This window comes from Phyllobates terribilis, unplaced genomic scaffold (assembly GCF_046119375.1).
Source record: "Phyllobates terribilis strain yellow unplaced genomic scaffold, ASM4611937v1 Scaffold_7__3_contigs__length_470593459, whole genome shotgun sequence".
Taxonomy (NCBI): Eukaryota; Metazoa; Chordata; class Amphibia; order Anura; family Dendrobatidae; genus Phyllobates; species Phyllobates terribilis.
The window spans coordinates 65,148,890-65,163,303 of NW_027362767.1; the positions used below are offsets into that span (position 1 = coordinate 65,148,890).

At 43.2% G+C, this 14,414-nt stretch overlaps 1 protein-coding gene across 2 annotated transcripts in view; it reads right to left on the reverse strand.

Moving 5' to 3' along the window:
- Positions 1-576: 576 nt before the first annotated feature.
- Positions 577-14,414, reverse strand: part of PPP1R36 (protein phosphatase 1 regulatory subunit 36) — a 42,512-nt gene continuing 28,674 nt past the window's right edge. For both annotated transcript variants that reach the window (XM_073638673.1, XM_073638672.1), the window contains 4 exons: positions 8,836-8,878; positions 7,373-7,566; positions 2,368-2,550; positions 577-904 (listed from right to left, as the gene is read on the reverse strand). In XM_073638673.1, coding sequence (XP_073494774.1) covers positions 679-904; positions 2,368-2,550; positions 7,373-7,566; positions 8,836-8,878 — 646 coding nt within the window. In that variant the 3' untranslated portion in view covers positions 577-678. The remainder of the gene's footprint in view (positions 905-2,367; positions 2,551-7,372; positions 7,567-8,835; positions 8,879-14,414) is intronic.

Genomic DNA, 14,414 nt, shown 5'->3' on the forward strand with positions numbered 1-14,414 from the left:
GTTTTCTATAGAAAATGACATATTAAAGATTTGCACAGCTAGGGTGTAGTCCCATGAGCCGATTCTGTACGGCAAATTTTTGTTTTACTAGTGAAGCATATTAAAATCCATTGTTTCAACTTTTGGAAAAGTGCAGGAAATTCATTGTAAAACATGAGTTTATCTGACAATTTTTGGCATTGCTGCCTCTTACCGACCCATGAGAACACATACTTTGGGGATTATTCACACGTCAATATTTTGCATCAGTGTTTGTATGCCAAAACCAGAAGTGGAATTTACTGTGAAAAACTATTATTGAAAGATTGATTCCTGTCCTGTGTTTTGGACACACTCCTGATTTCAGCATACAAATACTTATGAAATACTGATGTGTGAATAAAGCCTAAGACAGATCATTTATGAATTATGACAATTACTTTTACCCCATCCTAGAAATTGGACAAAGACAGAGTGACCTGTAATCATAGAAATACTGACAACAGCGGGAGAAGAGGGTCCTAGCCTTGAAGGAGGCAGTGACTTTTCAGTCATTAACATAACACAATGATGAAACTGATAATCAAAAAAAGATGAACGGTTTTAATGTTAAATAATAATGGATACAGCATAAGATGATGACTTGGTAAATCTTTAGCGCGGGTAGTCCATAGTCTGGATAGTTAGTCCTCATAGTTGTCAGTAAATATCAGAATACGTGGCCTCCGTGGTGGCTCTCGATATAACCTGGCTCTGGCGGCCAGTAGCGGGCCGTACGGGTGAGTGAGAACCCGAGAAGCCTTGGAAGTCCAAGGATGAAGCAGTATTATGTTTTTCCAGATCTGGTTCCTCGTCTTCATCAAGTCCAAATGGCGTCAGGTCATGAAAGTGGAATTGTTTCAGAGGTTCTCCGATTATCCCAATACTGTGGAGACAAAGAGGAGCGTGAGATGAAGCTGATCTCATGTCTTGTCTTGTTTTCGGATGTTTGGCTCGTACTTGCACCCCTCCTCGCATATTACTCTTATGTTCCAGTGTGCAGCAGCCCTGTTACTATCAAGCCCTTTGTATGTAAGTGTAGCAGTGTATGTGCTCCAATGACAGGAGTGCAAAACATTAGCTTGAGACAAAAAGCATTAGGACCTTGAAGGGGTTTTCCAGTTTCAGAAAAACCCATGTCCCCTGGCTGCAGTTTGCTTTAAGAAAACAAACTGCTTTACTCATCCTCACCTGGTCCAGTGTTGAGCCTCAGTGTCTGTTATTGTCTGCAACGCTGACATCACAACGGCAGCGCTGCAGCCAATCCCTGAGCTGAGGGCATGAGCCACTGAGCTCACTGAATGGCTGCAGCGCTCTTGACGTGACGAAGTAACAGACACTGGGAACAGTTGCAGAGACTCAGTGCTTCACCTGGGAAGGGTGAGTAAGGAACAGTTTGCAGATGGGTTTTCCAAAAGCAGGAAAAAAAACGCTTAAGGCTATGTGCGCACGTTCAGGAATTGCTTGCAGAAAATCAGCAGCGTTTCTGCACCTCCTTGGCAGGAAAAAGGTTTACTTATTTTTTACTGCTTTTCTCACCACTGAGATCAATGAAAGCTGAGCAACAAAAACACAGAAAATTATGAAAAAAACCACACCTAAGGCCGCACCAAAAAGTATGAAAAACGTACAGATTTTCCAACCAGAGTATGCGTTTTTTAGAGAGAAAAAAAAAAGTATAAAAACGCCACGTGTGAACATATCCTGGAGATCTATGAGAATTTAGGATACGTTACATCAGGCACTTGTGTAGCGTTTTCACTGTGATTTTGTAAAATTGTAGCAAAAAAATGCAGTGCAATCACAGCGTGTGAACATACCATTGTGTTTTTTTATGTGGATTTTGAAGCAGATTCACTATAAAATTCACATTAAAAAAATTCAATGTGTATTTGAAATTTTTTTAATGTGAATTTTCAAGCAGATCAGCTTCAAAAATATATTTTGAGCAGACAGCTCAGGGGTTTTGGCAAAGATTTCATCCACTTTCTTTTATTAATACCTTGGGAACATGGGAATATTTATCTGTTTTCAATATAGAAGACCAGCCCTTATATAGTTAATTAAGCAGCTCTACTAAAAATGACAGGAACAACAGATTGTCAGTATGGGGCTCAGGCATTCTAAATTCGTTTTTTTATAGATTACCTGCAGCTGTCACTAGGGGGAGCTCACTGCATACAGATTTGCGCAGCTCCCTGTGTGTTCAATATGATCTGTATACATCTGTCTGTTTTTAGCTCCCCCTAGTGGTGGCTGCATAGAGACAGAAATTTTAAAATACATTAAAACACAAATTGCCAATACAGAGCAGGTACTGAAGAATAACAGGCATGATCATTTATTTACCAGGCTGGGATGTTGTAATCCAGAGGCTCCTCCATATCCATTTGATCACTGCCTTTAGGGTGAAGCTCATGTTGCTGGAACAGGTATTGAGATCTTTCCTTAGGAGTTGGAATTAAGGAGCTGAGCACGGGGGAGCGCTGGGTGATGATTTTCTTTATGGGGATTCTTTTCGCATTAGTTTTCCTGTTCCAAAAAGAAATCTTTTATACATAAAATACAGAACTCTACGACTATGGCAGTAGTAATACAGTATGGCGTGCTGTATCAGTCGGCATGCAGTGGGCTGCAATCTCCGCACCATCCAGGCTGCATCCATTTAATAACTAATGTGCAGCTAAAGATGGCGGCATGGCAATGCTGCATTGCACCATAATTAGGACCCCAACGGATAAGGATTGTTTGCAAAGTGTGTGTCGCCGGTTATGGGCTGCAATGCAACCACACTCGCCTTCATTACGGTGCCATCTTCAACAATGTTTGGAAAGTCACCTTGAGCCACAGCCTAATAAAGAAAAAGTGAGAATCCAAGAATATCTATTCTGTTGTCATCCGGCGCTCTGCTGCAACAATATTTGTATTTTAATCATACGCAAATTAGGATCAGAAATGCACTTGTGGGCTAATCGGTGCACTTGCAGTCCTCAGCTCATCTTCTCCCTCCACCCCGCCACCCACTTATTGATTGACAAAGACTCTGCTGCATAAAGTCCCCTATGCTCTCCGCTGTCAATCAAGAAGCAAAGGGCGGGAAGAAGAAGAGACGGGGACTGCAAGTGCACTTATATTCCCATAGGTGCACTTGGAAGCCTAGTTTTGGAGTCCAACAGGGCACCGGCTGACGAGAGTATAGGTATTCTTGGGAATGTTTTCCTGTCCTGCACTACTTCAGGAAGATTCTTACTGATATGTTCTCTTTAACATCAGACCAATCTATAATATTAATAATACATGATGGGTGTGTTATCAATTACATGTATCAGTATCAGTTGTAGTTCAAGGTGCGGCTCCCGAGCTGTTTGTGCAGCTGCAAACCTCGTGTTCTGTGCAATGTTAATGCAAACTGGGGACATTAGTAAGTCTCTATTATAATGTACTATGACACGGTATCCTGTGGTTAGTATACTGAATGCAAATGTAGTCACAGGACAATGCTGGCAGCCGGAGGAGCTCAGTTATCACAGGGAAAGAAATACACGGCCAACAAACTTTGAATAAATCAATAGTACAATGATAAGAAACTCTGTAATATACAAGCCCAATTCCAAAAAATGTTGTGACGCTGTATAAAATGTAAAGAAAATAAGAATGCACTGATATGGAAACCTCTTATAGTCGTATTTTATTCACAACACAACATACAGATCAGAAGGTGAATATTAAACATTTTCATTTCATTTTAAGAAATGAACACATTTAGAGACTGATGACATCAAAACATCTAAAAAAAAGGTGGGACAGGGTCGACCTATTGTGAATAAAATATGGCTATAAGAGAGTTGGGGTTGTAAAGTATTGGAGAAACTTGCATCTTTCTCCTCTTATGAGCCACATTCCCCTCCTCTCCTTGCTTCCTGTGCACATAATTTACTGTGACAAACTGCTAAAAGCAATCTTTGGTATAAGTGTAATGCATAGGTGCGCATTCACACTGTGGCCATTTAACAGACTTAACCTAAGATAAAAACAAAATGAGCAAATACCCTGCAGTAAGAAAGCAAATAGTAATAATACATATAAATAACATAAGAGACTTAGGTAACACTATTTTGATTAAAAAACGTAAAAGCCATCCCACCGCGACAAGGTGACCCCAATCAAGACTGTACCTAACTCTTTTACCTCCCCTGTGTGTCAGCAGACATCAAAATAGCTAAGGGCAGAGAAGGACCTGGGTCCTGACTGTTCAGACACCTGTCCGTGGAAAGCTATATAGACAAAATGAACAGCCCCAAAAAGGGAGCCACGCCTCTGTATGTACTATAGGGATTCACTCTATCTGGTAGGCATTAAGTCTTAGGTAGCATTCACACAGGCAATGCAGTTTTGGTCCAAACGCGTGCAGTTTTTATTGCTTTCCACTGCACTAAAACAAACCCATAAACATAAATCCTTAGCCTTGACCAGGTACTAACTAAACAGAACAGACCCTGACTACTCCTACATGGCTGCGCTAGCCCCAGCTCGGTGAAACAAAACAGCTATTGTCCATACCGTCCACTGATACTTGTGCTTCTCTGCATATGGCCTGCTCAGACTCTTCTCAGAGAGGGATTCTGGCTTGTCTCTCTTTTCAGCTTCAAGACACATCCAGTCTGCTCAGCTTCCCTAAGCTGACTGACTCAGATGAACACTAGGCTGTGTATATACAGAGCCAGCCAGGTGCAAAAATCAAAGCCTGCAGAGCTAGCCTTTAACCCTAGCCTATCTGGCATTGCTACAGTACAAAGTACAAAAAAAACTGAAGCAAAACAGAAAAAATGAGCTGGAACACATGTTGTTATAAGTGCAATGCTTAGGAGTGCATTCACATTCATTCTGATTCTATCTTAGGTTCGGTCTGTTACATGGCCACAGTGTGAATGCACACCTATGCACTGCACTTATACCAGTATATGATCCGGCTCTTTATTTTTGGCTTTGCTTTAGTTTTTTGTACCTTGTACAAACAGAGGCGTGGCTCCCCCTTTTTGGCTTGCTCATTTTATTTATATAGCTTTCCACGCACAGGTGTCTGAGCAGTCGGGTCTGGGTCCTGCTTGGTTCTCATCTATATTGAGGTCTGTTGACACGTAAGTGAGCTGAACTACAAGAGTTAGGGACCGTCCTGATTGCCTACACCTGGGATGGCTTTTACGACTTTTTTTTTATCAAAATTACTATTCATTTATTTACTTACTATAGTGAATATGTTCATTTTGATTTTATCATAGGTTCTCTCTAAAATCAATCTTTGATTAAATCAAGATGGACGTCCAGCTCACTGAGGGAACATATTACAGCTGCCTATTGAAACCTAGCGAGAAGTGAGAAGGAGGAAGTGCTTTTGCTTTGTAGTAAGTGTTTATCTCACCACAGTGATGGATTCACAGCTACACTGCTCATTATAATGTCCTCCATGCTGCTACGTCTGAACATATGTTACACAGATATAGGAATCCCTCGTGTCTGTGTGTGCGGTGTAAGGGCAGCATCATAGCAGCCTGTTCACATGTACAGACACATAGAATCAATGATGCTGTAAATATAAATAATATTAACATTAATAGCAGTGTGTCTGCTCCACTAGCTCAGGGAGAACTGAACATTAGAAATACAGTCATGGCCAAAAGTATTGAGAATGAGACAAATAGTAATTTTTCCAAAGTTTACTGCTTCATTTTTTGTAATGGCAATTTGCATATACTCCTGAATGTCAAAGAGTGATCAGCTTAACAGCAATTACTGTACTTGCAAAGTCAATATTTGCCCAGAAAATGAACTTTAACCCCCAAAACACATTTCAACATCATTGCAGTCCTGCCTTAAAAGGAGCAGCTAACATCGTTTTAGTGATTGATCCATTAACACAGGTGTGGGTGTTGATGAGGACAGGGCTGGCGATCAATCAGTCATGATTAAGTAAGAATGACATCACTGGACACTTTAAAAGGAGGCTGGTTCTTGGTATCATTGTTTCTCTTCAGTTAACCATGGTTATATCTAAAGAAACACGTGCAGCCATCATTGCACTGCACAAAAATGGCCTAACAGGGAAGAGTATCGCAGCTACAAAGATTGCACCTCAGTCAACAATCTATCGCATCATCAAGAACTTCAAGGAGAGAGCTTCCATTGTTGTAAAAAAGGCTCCAGGGCGCCCAAGAAAGACCAGCAAGCGCCAGGACCGTATCTTAAAACTGTTTCAGCTGCGGGATCGGACTACCAGCAGTGCCGAGCTTGCTCAGGAATGGCAGCAGGCTGGTGTGAGTGCTTCTGCACGCACTGTGAGGCGGAGACTCTTTGAGCAAGGGCTGGTTTCAAGGAGGGCAGCAAAGAAGCCACTTCTCTCCAGAAAAAACATCAGGGACCGACTGATATTCTGCAAAAGGTACAGGGAGTGGCCTGCTGAGGACTGGGGCTAAGTCATTTTCTCTGATGAATCCCCTTTTCGATTGTTTGGGACATCTGGAAAACAGCTTATTCGGAAAAGAAGAGGTGAGCGCTACCACCAGTCTTGTCTCATGCCAACTGTAAAGCATCCTGAAACCATTCATGTGTGGGGTTGCTTCTCAGCCAAGGGAATCGGCTCACTCACAGTCTTGCCTAAAAGCACAGCCATGAATAAAGAATGGTACCAGAATGTCCTCCAAGAGCAACTTCTCCCAACCGTCCAAGAGCAGTTTGGCGCCCAACAATGCCTTTTCCAGCATGATGGAGCACCTTGCCATAAAGCAAAGGTGATAACTAAATGGCTCATGGAACAAAACATAGAGATTTTGGGTCCATGGCCTGGAAACTCCCCAGATCTTAATCCCATTGAGAACTTGTGGTCAATCATCAAGAGACGGGTGGACAAACAAAAACCAACAAATTCTGGCAAAATGCAAGCATTGATTATGCAAGAATGGACTGCTATCAGTCAGGATTTGGTCCAAAAGTTGATTGAGAGCATGCCAGGGAGAATTACAGAGGTCTTGAAGAAGAAGGGGCAACACTGCAAATATTGACTTGCTGCATTAACTCATTCTAACTGTCAATATAACCTATTGGTTCTCATAATATGATTGCAATTATATTTCTGTAGGTGATATAAACATCAGACAAACACTAATAAAAACCAGAGGCCAGCAGATCATGTGAAAATATAATTTTGGCGTCATTCTCAAAACTTTTGGCCATGACTGTAGAGCCAGCAGAGGGGAAAATGCATATAATGACCAATGTAAAGACCTCTGTTTGATTACCCACTGTCGTTGTGAATGAATGCTGATCCCGCAATTGAGTCTTACGCAATATCGTCTTTCACCTGTCATTAGCATATGTAGCCATCTTCTTCTTCTTATTCCCAGACAGGTTTCTGCCTGGCATGATATCTGTCATCCTTAGGGCAGGATTAAAATGATCAGTACGCAATATTCTGCCAATCTCTTCCTGAATTGCTTCCAGTTTCTTGCGTCTGAACACGACCCAGCCAACTTGAATGCAGTAGCTGTACAAGCACTGGAGGGAACAGACACGCCAATGTGAGAAATGAACCGAATTGGGATTAATTATAAAAAAAAAAAGTGTTCTTTTCATTATCTTCTATGCACAATGAGACTGATAACTGTGCAGATCCAAACTTTTTGGAGGCTTTTATACAAGAATATATATACTATAAAAATAAATATGAGACCCAGCATAATGGAGGCTTTACTATGGGGCAGTATATGGTAGTGATATCATTATTTAAATATTATATAGCTTTATTATTTGGACAGTGTCTGGCGGTGTTAATATTTGGGTATTATTACTTGGGCACTGTAGTGGCATAGGTTCATACACAATATGGGCATATCATGTAATGTTAAGGTTATTTCTGCTATAATTCTACTTCTGTGTGCAATATTATAATATATTGTAAGTGAATACATTTCTATCTTATGCCTGAATAATTTTAGCACGTCTCCCTCCCTACGCTTCCTTTTAAAAAAGGAGGGGCCCCCACGAAATGTTTTGCCCGAGGGCAGCTAGAGTTATAAATCTGGTCCTGTTTATAAAGTCTTGCAGAAATTCAGACTTTTTTTGTAATTTGAACTGCAGATGAAATTGTGTGTTATATATGGCCTATGTATCTCCTATCTATCTATCTATCTATCTATCTATCTATCTATCTATCTATCTATCTATCTATCTATCTATCTATCCATCGATCTATCTATCCCACATCTATCTATCACATAACTATCTAATATATTTCTAATATCTATCAATTTATATAATATCTATTTATCTATCAATTATCTACTTTTTATCTAATATATTTACTTCATTATCTATCTAATATCTATCAATCACATATCTATTTGTATCTATCAATCTATCTATCTATCTACTGTATCTAATATCTGTCTGCTATGCAGAAGCATCACAATGGATAGACTACAAAAGTTAATTCTGAAGGAAACAATGCAGTCCAGTATATTTCCTATAATAGTAATGTATTGAATTGTTTTATTATATTTAATTTTGGCTTGTAAAATGAGAAGAGGAAATAGATGGAAAAAAAAACAGCAGCGTAGAGGAAAACACTACAAGTTCTGCTCATATACAATGGATTATCCCTCATCTGATATGGTGCCAGGTGGGATATGACTATAATACATGACTATCATTTTCTCGCAGGACGAGGAATGTTCCCACCTGAAGCTGACATGTAATAATAATCAGCCCTTACTCAAGTTTCATGTTTGATTCCCATCATTACAAGAGCAGGAGAGATACTCGTACCTCAAAGAATCTGCGGTCTCTCAGTGTAGAAGAAGCTCGGCCTCTGTAACACAGATATATAGGGAACTGCAATCAGCTTTTGGACTAGCGAAATATTTTTTTTTAGTTTATGATATTATGACAAAGCATATAAAAAGCATGCACAAATCCTACTGTGCAAAGAATGTTTTATTAAAAAAAAATCTGACACGTATTCCTCGCTCCTCCCTAGTGTCCATGCTTTTTAATAGAGAGATGGAGATATGTCACTGAAGACAGTTCTGGTGGCACCTTACGTCCTGTAGGGGCAAACAAATGGGCATATTCAAATCCAATATGCCCACAAATTTTTGCAGATACTTTACCAAATTCAGAGGCAATTCTTTTTAAAACACTGTAGTAGTCTACAGTGGAATAACTAAAGTCTGATCAGCCCAGAAGCAAAATTTGGGCCTGGACCCCCCATAATCTAATAATGTCCCCCATCCTGTACTAATGTCATCCATTCTGGGCCCTTTCCTGATATAATGGCATGCAACCTGTTCCCCTTCCAGTAATAATGTCCCCCATTCTAGTGTAATGTCCACATCCTGGACCCTTCCAGTAATAATGTCCCCGATTCTAGTTTAATATCCGCATCTTGGACCTTTCTAGGAATAATGTCCCCCATTCTATTGTAATTGTTACGGATACGGATGGTGGAACCACTGTGCCGTGGTGCAAGGAGGCACCAGAGGGGAGTGACTAAGAGCCTACCTGGACCGACCCTGGCTACACAGCGGCTTAGTCGACTCCGTGAGCCAAGGAGGGACCGGGAAGGTGGTCCAGGTGCCACTCTGGGACCGACCTTGAGAGAGTAGGCGACCCCCATGGGACTGGTAGCCGAAGCGGACAGGCACGGCAGATGGTCTGGCAGATGAGCATGGCTGGTAGGCAGGCAGGTAGTGCAGGAAGACGGACAGGCTCGGCTGATAGACAAGCTGGCGCGCACGGCTGATAGACAGACTGGCGGGCACGGCTGATAGACAGGCTGGCGGGCAAGCACTGGGACCTGAGGGCTGGAGAGAGTGTTTAGACAACAAACTACAACATTGCGCAGGCACCTCCATTGGCCGGGGACATTTTAGGATGGCGTGAGCGACCCCTTTAAGAAACAGGGAGCGCGCGCGCGTGCTCTAAGAGCAGTGCCCGGGGATCTGCGCGCTGTGCGCGCACCCCGGGCAGGCACGGTGTGGGAGCAGGAGGAAGGAGCAGGAGACGCCGGACCAGGGCCGCGGCGGTAAGGGGAGCGGAGTCTCTGCCAGGCGACGCTACAGTACCTCCCCCTTTACGCCCCCTCTTCTTCAAGCCCGCAAGAAATTTTTTCAGAAGAAGGGGAGCATGAATGTTCTCCCTGGTCTCCCAAGATCTCTCCTCAGGACCAAACCCCCTCCAATCCACAAGAAAGAAAGTTTCCTGTTACCCTTTTGGTAGCTAGAATGTTCTCTACATCAAAAACGTCCTCAGCGGAGACTGGAGCTGAAGTGGTACCCGAATCGTCAGAGAAGGAATTGAGGACGACAGGCTTGAGGAGAGACACATGAAAGGAAATGGGGATCCGTAACGAGGCAAGGAGTTTCAACTTTTACGCCACCGGATTGATTTGACTCAAAATTTCGAAAGGACCGATGAACCGCGGACCCAACTTGTATAAGGGTATCTTGAAGAGCACATACTTGGATGATAACCAAACCTTGTCCCCTGGACGAAGCACCAGCGGATGCAGATGTGTCTTGTCTGCATGTCTCTTCATCCGCTCAGAGGACTGTAGCACTGAAGACTTAGTGTCCTCTCAGATCACAGAAAAGTCTTTAGCAAGAGACTCTGCGGCGGGATTATCAACAGAAGTGGAAATAGGAAACGGAATATTGGGATGCTGACAGTATACCACAAAAACGGAGACTTGGCAGAGGACTCACTCACATGATCATTGTAGGAAAATTCGGCCCAAGGCAGGAGCTGCACCCAGTTGCTATAGTGGGCGTTGACAAAGTGCCGATGGAGCTAGTGAGGATCTGATTGATAAGCTCAACCTGGTCATTAGACTGTGGATGATAAGCCGAAGAGAAGTCTAATGCAACTTTTAGCAGCTTGCACATGGCTTTCCAGAAGTGTGAAGTAAACTGGACCCCTCTATCCGAGACAATATGAAGAGGTAAGCTGTGGAGACGGAAGATGTGCAGAAAGAACACTTTAGCAAGCTCTGGCGCAGAGGGTAGACCGGGTAGAGGAATGAGCCATCTTGGAGAAGCGGTCAGCAACCACCCAAATGACAGTACATCCGGCTGATACAGGAAGATCCGTGATGAAATCCATTGTGATATGCTGCCACAGGGTGGAAGGCACGGGTAAAGGAAGCAGTCGACCCGTCAGAAGTTGCCTAGGCATCTTGTTTCGGGTGCAGGAAGAGCAGGCAGAGACGAAATCCGCAACATCCTTACGTAGGGCCGGGCACCAATAATGTAGGGAAATAAGCAGGGACGTTTTCCTCTGTCCGGCATGGCCTGCTAGTTTAGACGAATGACCCCAGAGCAGGACCCTCTTCCTATCCGGAGCCGCCACGAAAGTTTTATCAGGGGGAAGATGAGACAGATCAAACGGAGCAACAGTAATTATTTTGGAGGACTCAATGATGTGTTGAGGCTCCTCCTCTTGGTCAGTTGACAGAAACGATCTGGAGAGCGCGTCTGCCTTGATATTCTTATATCCCGGTCGGAAGTGGAGAATGAAATTGAAGCGGGCAAAAAACAGGGACCATCTGGCCTGACAAGGATTGAGTTGTTGAGCGGACTGCAAGTAGGCGAGATTCTTGTGGTCCGTGTAGATGACCACTGGATGCAGGGCCTCCTCCAGTAGGAACCGCCACTCTACCAGCGCCAGTTTTATGGCCAGCAGTTCCCGATCTCCAATGGAATAGTTGCCTTCTGAGGGCAAGAAGAGCTTGGAAAAAAAGCTGCAGGTCACCATTCGTCCAGACGAGGTTTTCTGGGTGAGAACTGCCCCGGCCCCAGAGGAAGAGGCATCCACCTCCAGGAAGAACTGCTTGTTATAGTCAGAACGATGAAGCACCGGAGCAGCAGAGAAGGCTTGTTTCAAGGACACAAAGGCTTCTTCCGCCTCTGGGGTCCATTGCTTGGGAGTGACCCCTTTGCGGGTCAAGACAGAGATGGGAGCAGTCCAGGAGGAAAAATGAGGAATGAACAGGTGATAATAATTAGCGAATCCCAGAAACCACTGTATAGCCTTCAACCCTTCAGGTCAGGGCCACTTTAGGACAGCAGATACCTTCTCTGGATCCATCATGAGCCCGGTTTCCGTGATTATGTATCCCAGGAAGGGAAGAGATGTCTGTTCGAAAACACATTTCTCAAATTTGGCATACAGATGACTCCTCCTGAGCCTCTGCAATACCTGTCGAACGTCTCTTCGATGTGAGGGCAGATCCGAAGAGAACACTAGGATATCGTCCAGGTACACTACCACGCATGAATATAGAAGATCTCGGAAGATGTCATTCACCAGTTCCTGGAAGGCTGCTGGTGCGTTGCAGAGTCCGAAGGGCATCACATGGTACTCGTAGTGGCCATCCCGAGTGTTGAATGCCATCTTCCACTCGTCACCTTGGCGAATCCGGATCAGATTGTATGCGCCACGGAGATCGAGCTTAGTAAAGACCTTGGCGCCCTTTAGGCGATCAAACAACTCTGAGACCCAGGTCCTCTGGGAATGAATCACAGAGCATTGGGTTTATCATGTCACTTTTGCGCAAGGAACCACAGGGATGGGCTTTTTCTCTCCAACCTAATGATCCGTGTTTTAGATCAGTGGAAGATTTTTTTTCTGCTATGGGGTTGTTGTATGATGATCCTGATCGAGTTTCATCTGCTGAGACACAACTGAGACGTTTAAAGCAGGGGTCAGGTGATGTTGAAAATTATTGTACACACTTCAGAAGGTGGTCTTCTGAAGTGGAATACAATGATTCAGCATTAAAATGTTTGTTTCTTGCTGGTTTAAGTGAAAGGGTTAAGGATCTGCTGATTGCTTTCCCTGCACCTGGAAACTTACAAGAAGCCATGCAAATAGCTATACGTGTGGACAGGAGACTGCGTGCTAGGGTTAATGAAGAGAAAAATCCTGCTATGGCAGCTCCTAGTCATCAGAGGGTCTGCTCGGACGGCGGAGAACCGATGGAGATTGGGGCGATGCCACTAAGCTCTCAGGAAAAAGACCACAGGTTTTCCAAGGGATTGTGTTTTTATTGTGGTAAATCTGACCATTTTGTTAAGAACTGTGAGCTTCTGTTAAACAAAGAAAAAAAAAGGTCAGTTACGCCCGTATTGCTTGTTTAAACTCTAAGGGAGTATTTCTTTCAGGGAGCACCTCATTGCAGGAGGAGTTGATTGAATTTCAGGTATTTGTGGATTGTGGTTCTACACTGAATGTGATTGATAAGGGATTTTTGGAAAAACTTAAATTGGAACCCAAACCTTTGTCATCTCCTATTTCTGTGGTTGCTGTTGATAACACTCCTTTGAAATGTGTTACTCACAAGGTTTTTGAATTTCCCCTCACTATTAATGGTATTCACCAAGAGAATTTGGATTTAGTGGTATTAAATAATTTACCTTCTCCAGTAGTTTTAGGTTTGCCTTGGTTAAAACTGCACAATCCTTTACTGGACTGGTCTACTAATGAGATTAAATCTTGGAGTCCTAAGTGTTATGATAAATGGTGTAACGGTCGCATTGCTGCTGTGGAAAAAGGGGAATTACCTGTACCTATTCAGGATTTTTGGAAGGTTTTTTCGGAGGAGGAGTCGCAAATTCTCCCTCCTCATAGGGACTATGATTGCACCATTGAGTTTGTTCCTGGAGCTACTCTTCCCAAGAGTCACTTATTTAATCTTACTATCCCTGAAAGAAAGGCCTTGGAGGAATACATACAGACGAGCTTGGCTGCTGGTCACATTAGACCTTCTAAGTCACCTGTGGCTGTTGGATTTTTTTTTGTAAAAAAAAAGGACGGCGGTTTACGTCCATGTCTGGACTTTCGCGAAATTAATAAAATTACCGTACGCAATTCCTACCCACTGCCGTTAATTCCTGACTTGTTTAACCAGTTAGTGGGGGCCAAGTGGTTCTCTAAAATTGATCTCTGGGGGGCATACAATTTGTTGCAAATGTAGGAGGGTGATGAATGGAAGACTGCTTTTAACACCCCGGTGGGTCATTTTGAGAATCTGGTTACGCCTTTTGGTCTTACCAATGCACCAGCGTTTTTTCAGAACCTTATTAATGACATCCTGAGACCTTTGATTGGTAAGAATGTGGTGGTGTATTTGGATGACATTTTGATTTATTCGCCGGATCTGGAGTCTCATTGGCAGAGCGTATGTGAGGTATTGCAGTTATTAAGTGACAATTCACTTTTTGCTAAGCTGGAGAAATGTGAGTTCGCTGTGCAGAGAATAAGTTTTTTGGGCTACATTATCTCCAGCGAGGGCTTTGAGATGGACCCGGTGAAGGTTCAGGCTGTGCAGGAATGGCCTAGGCCTATTG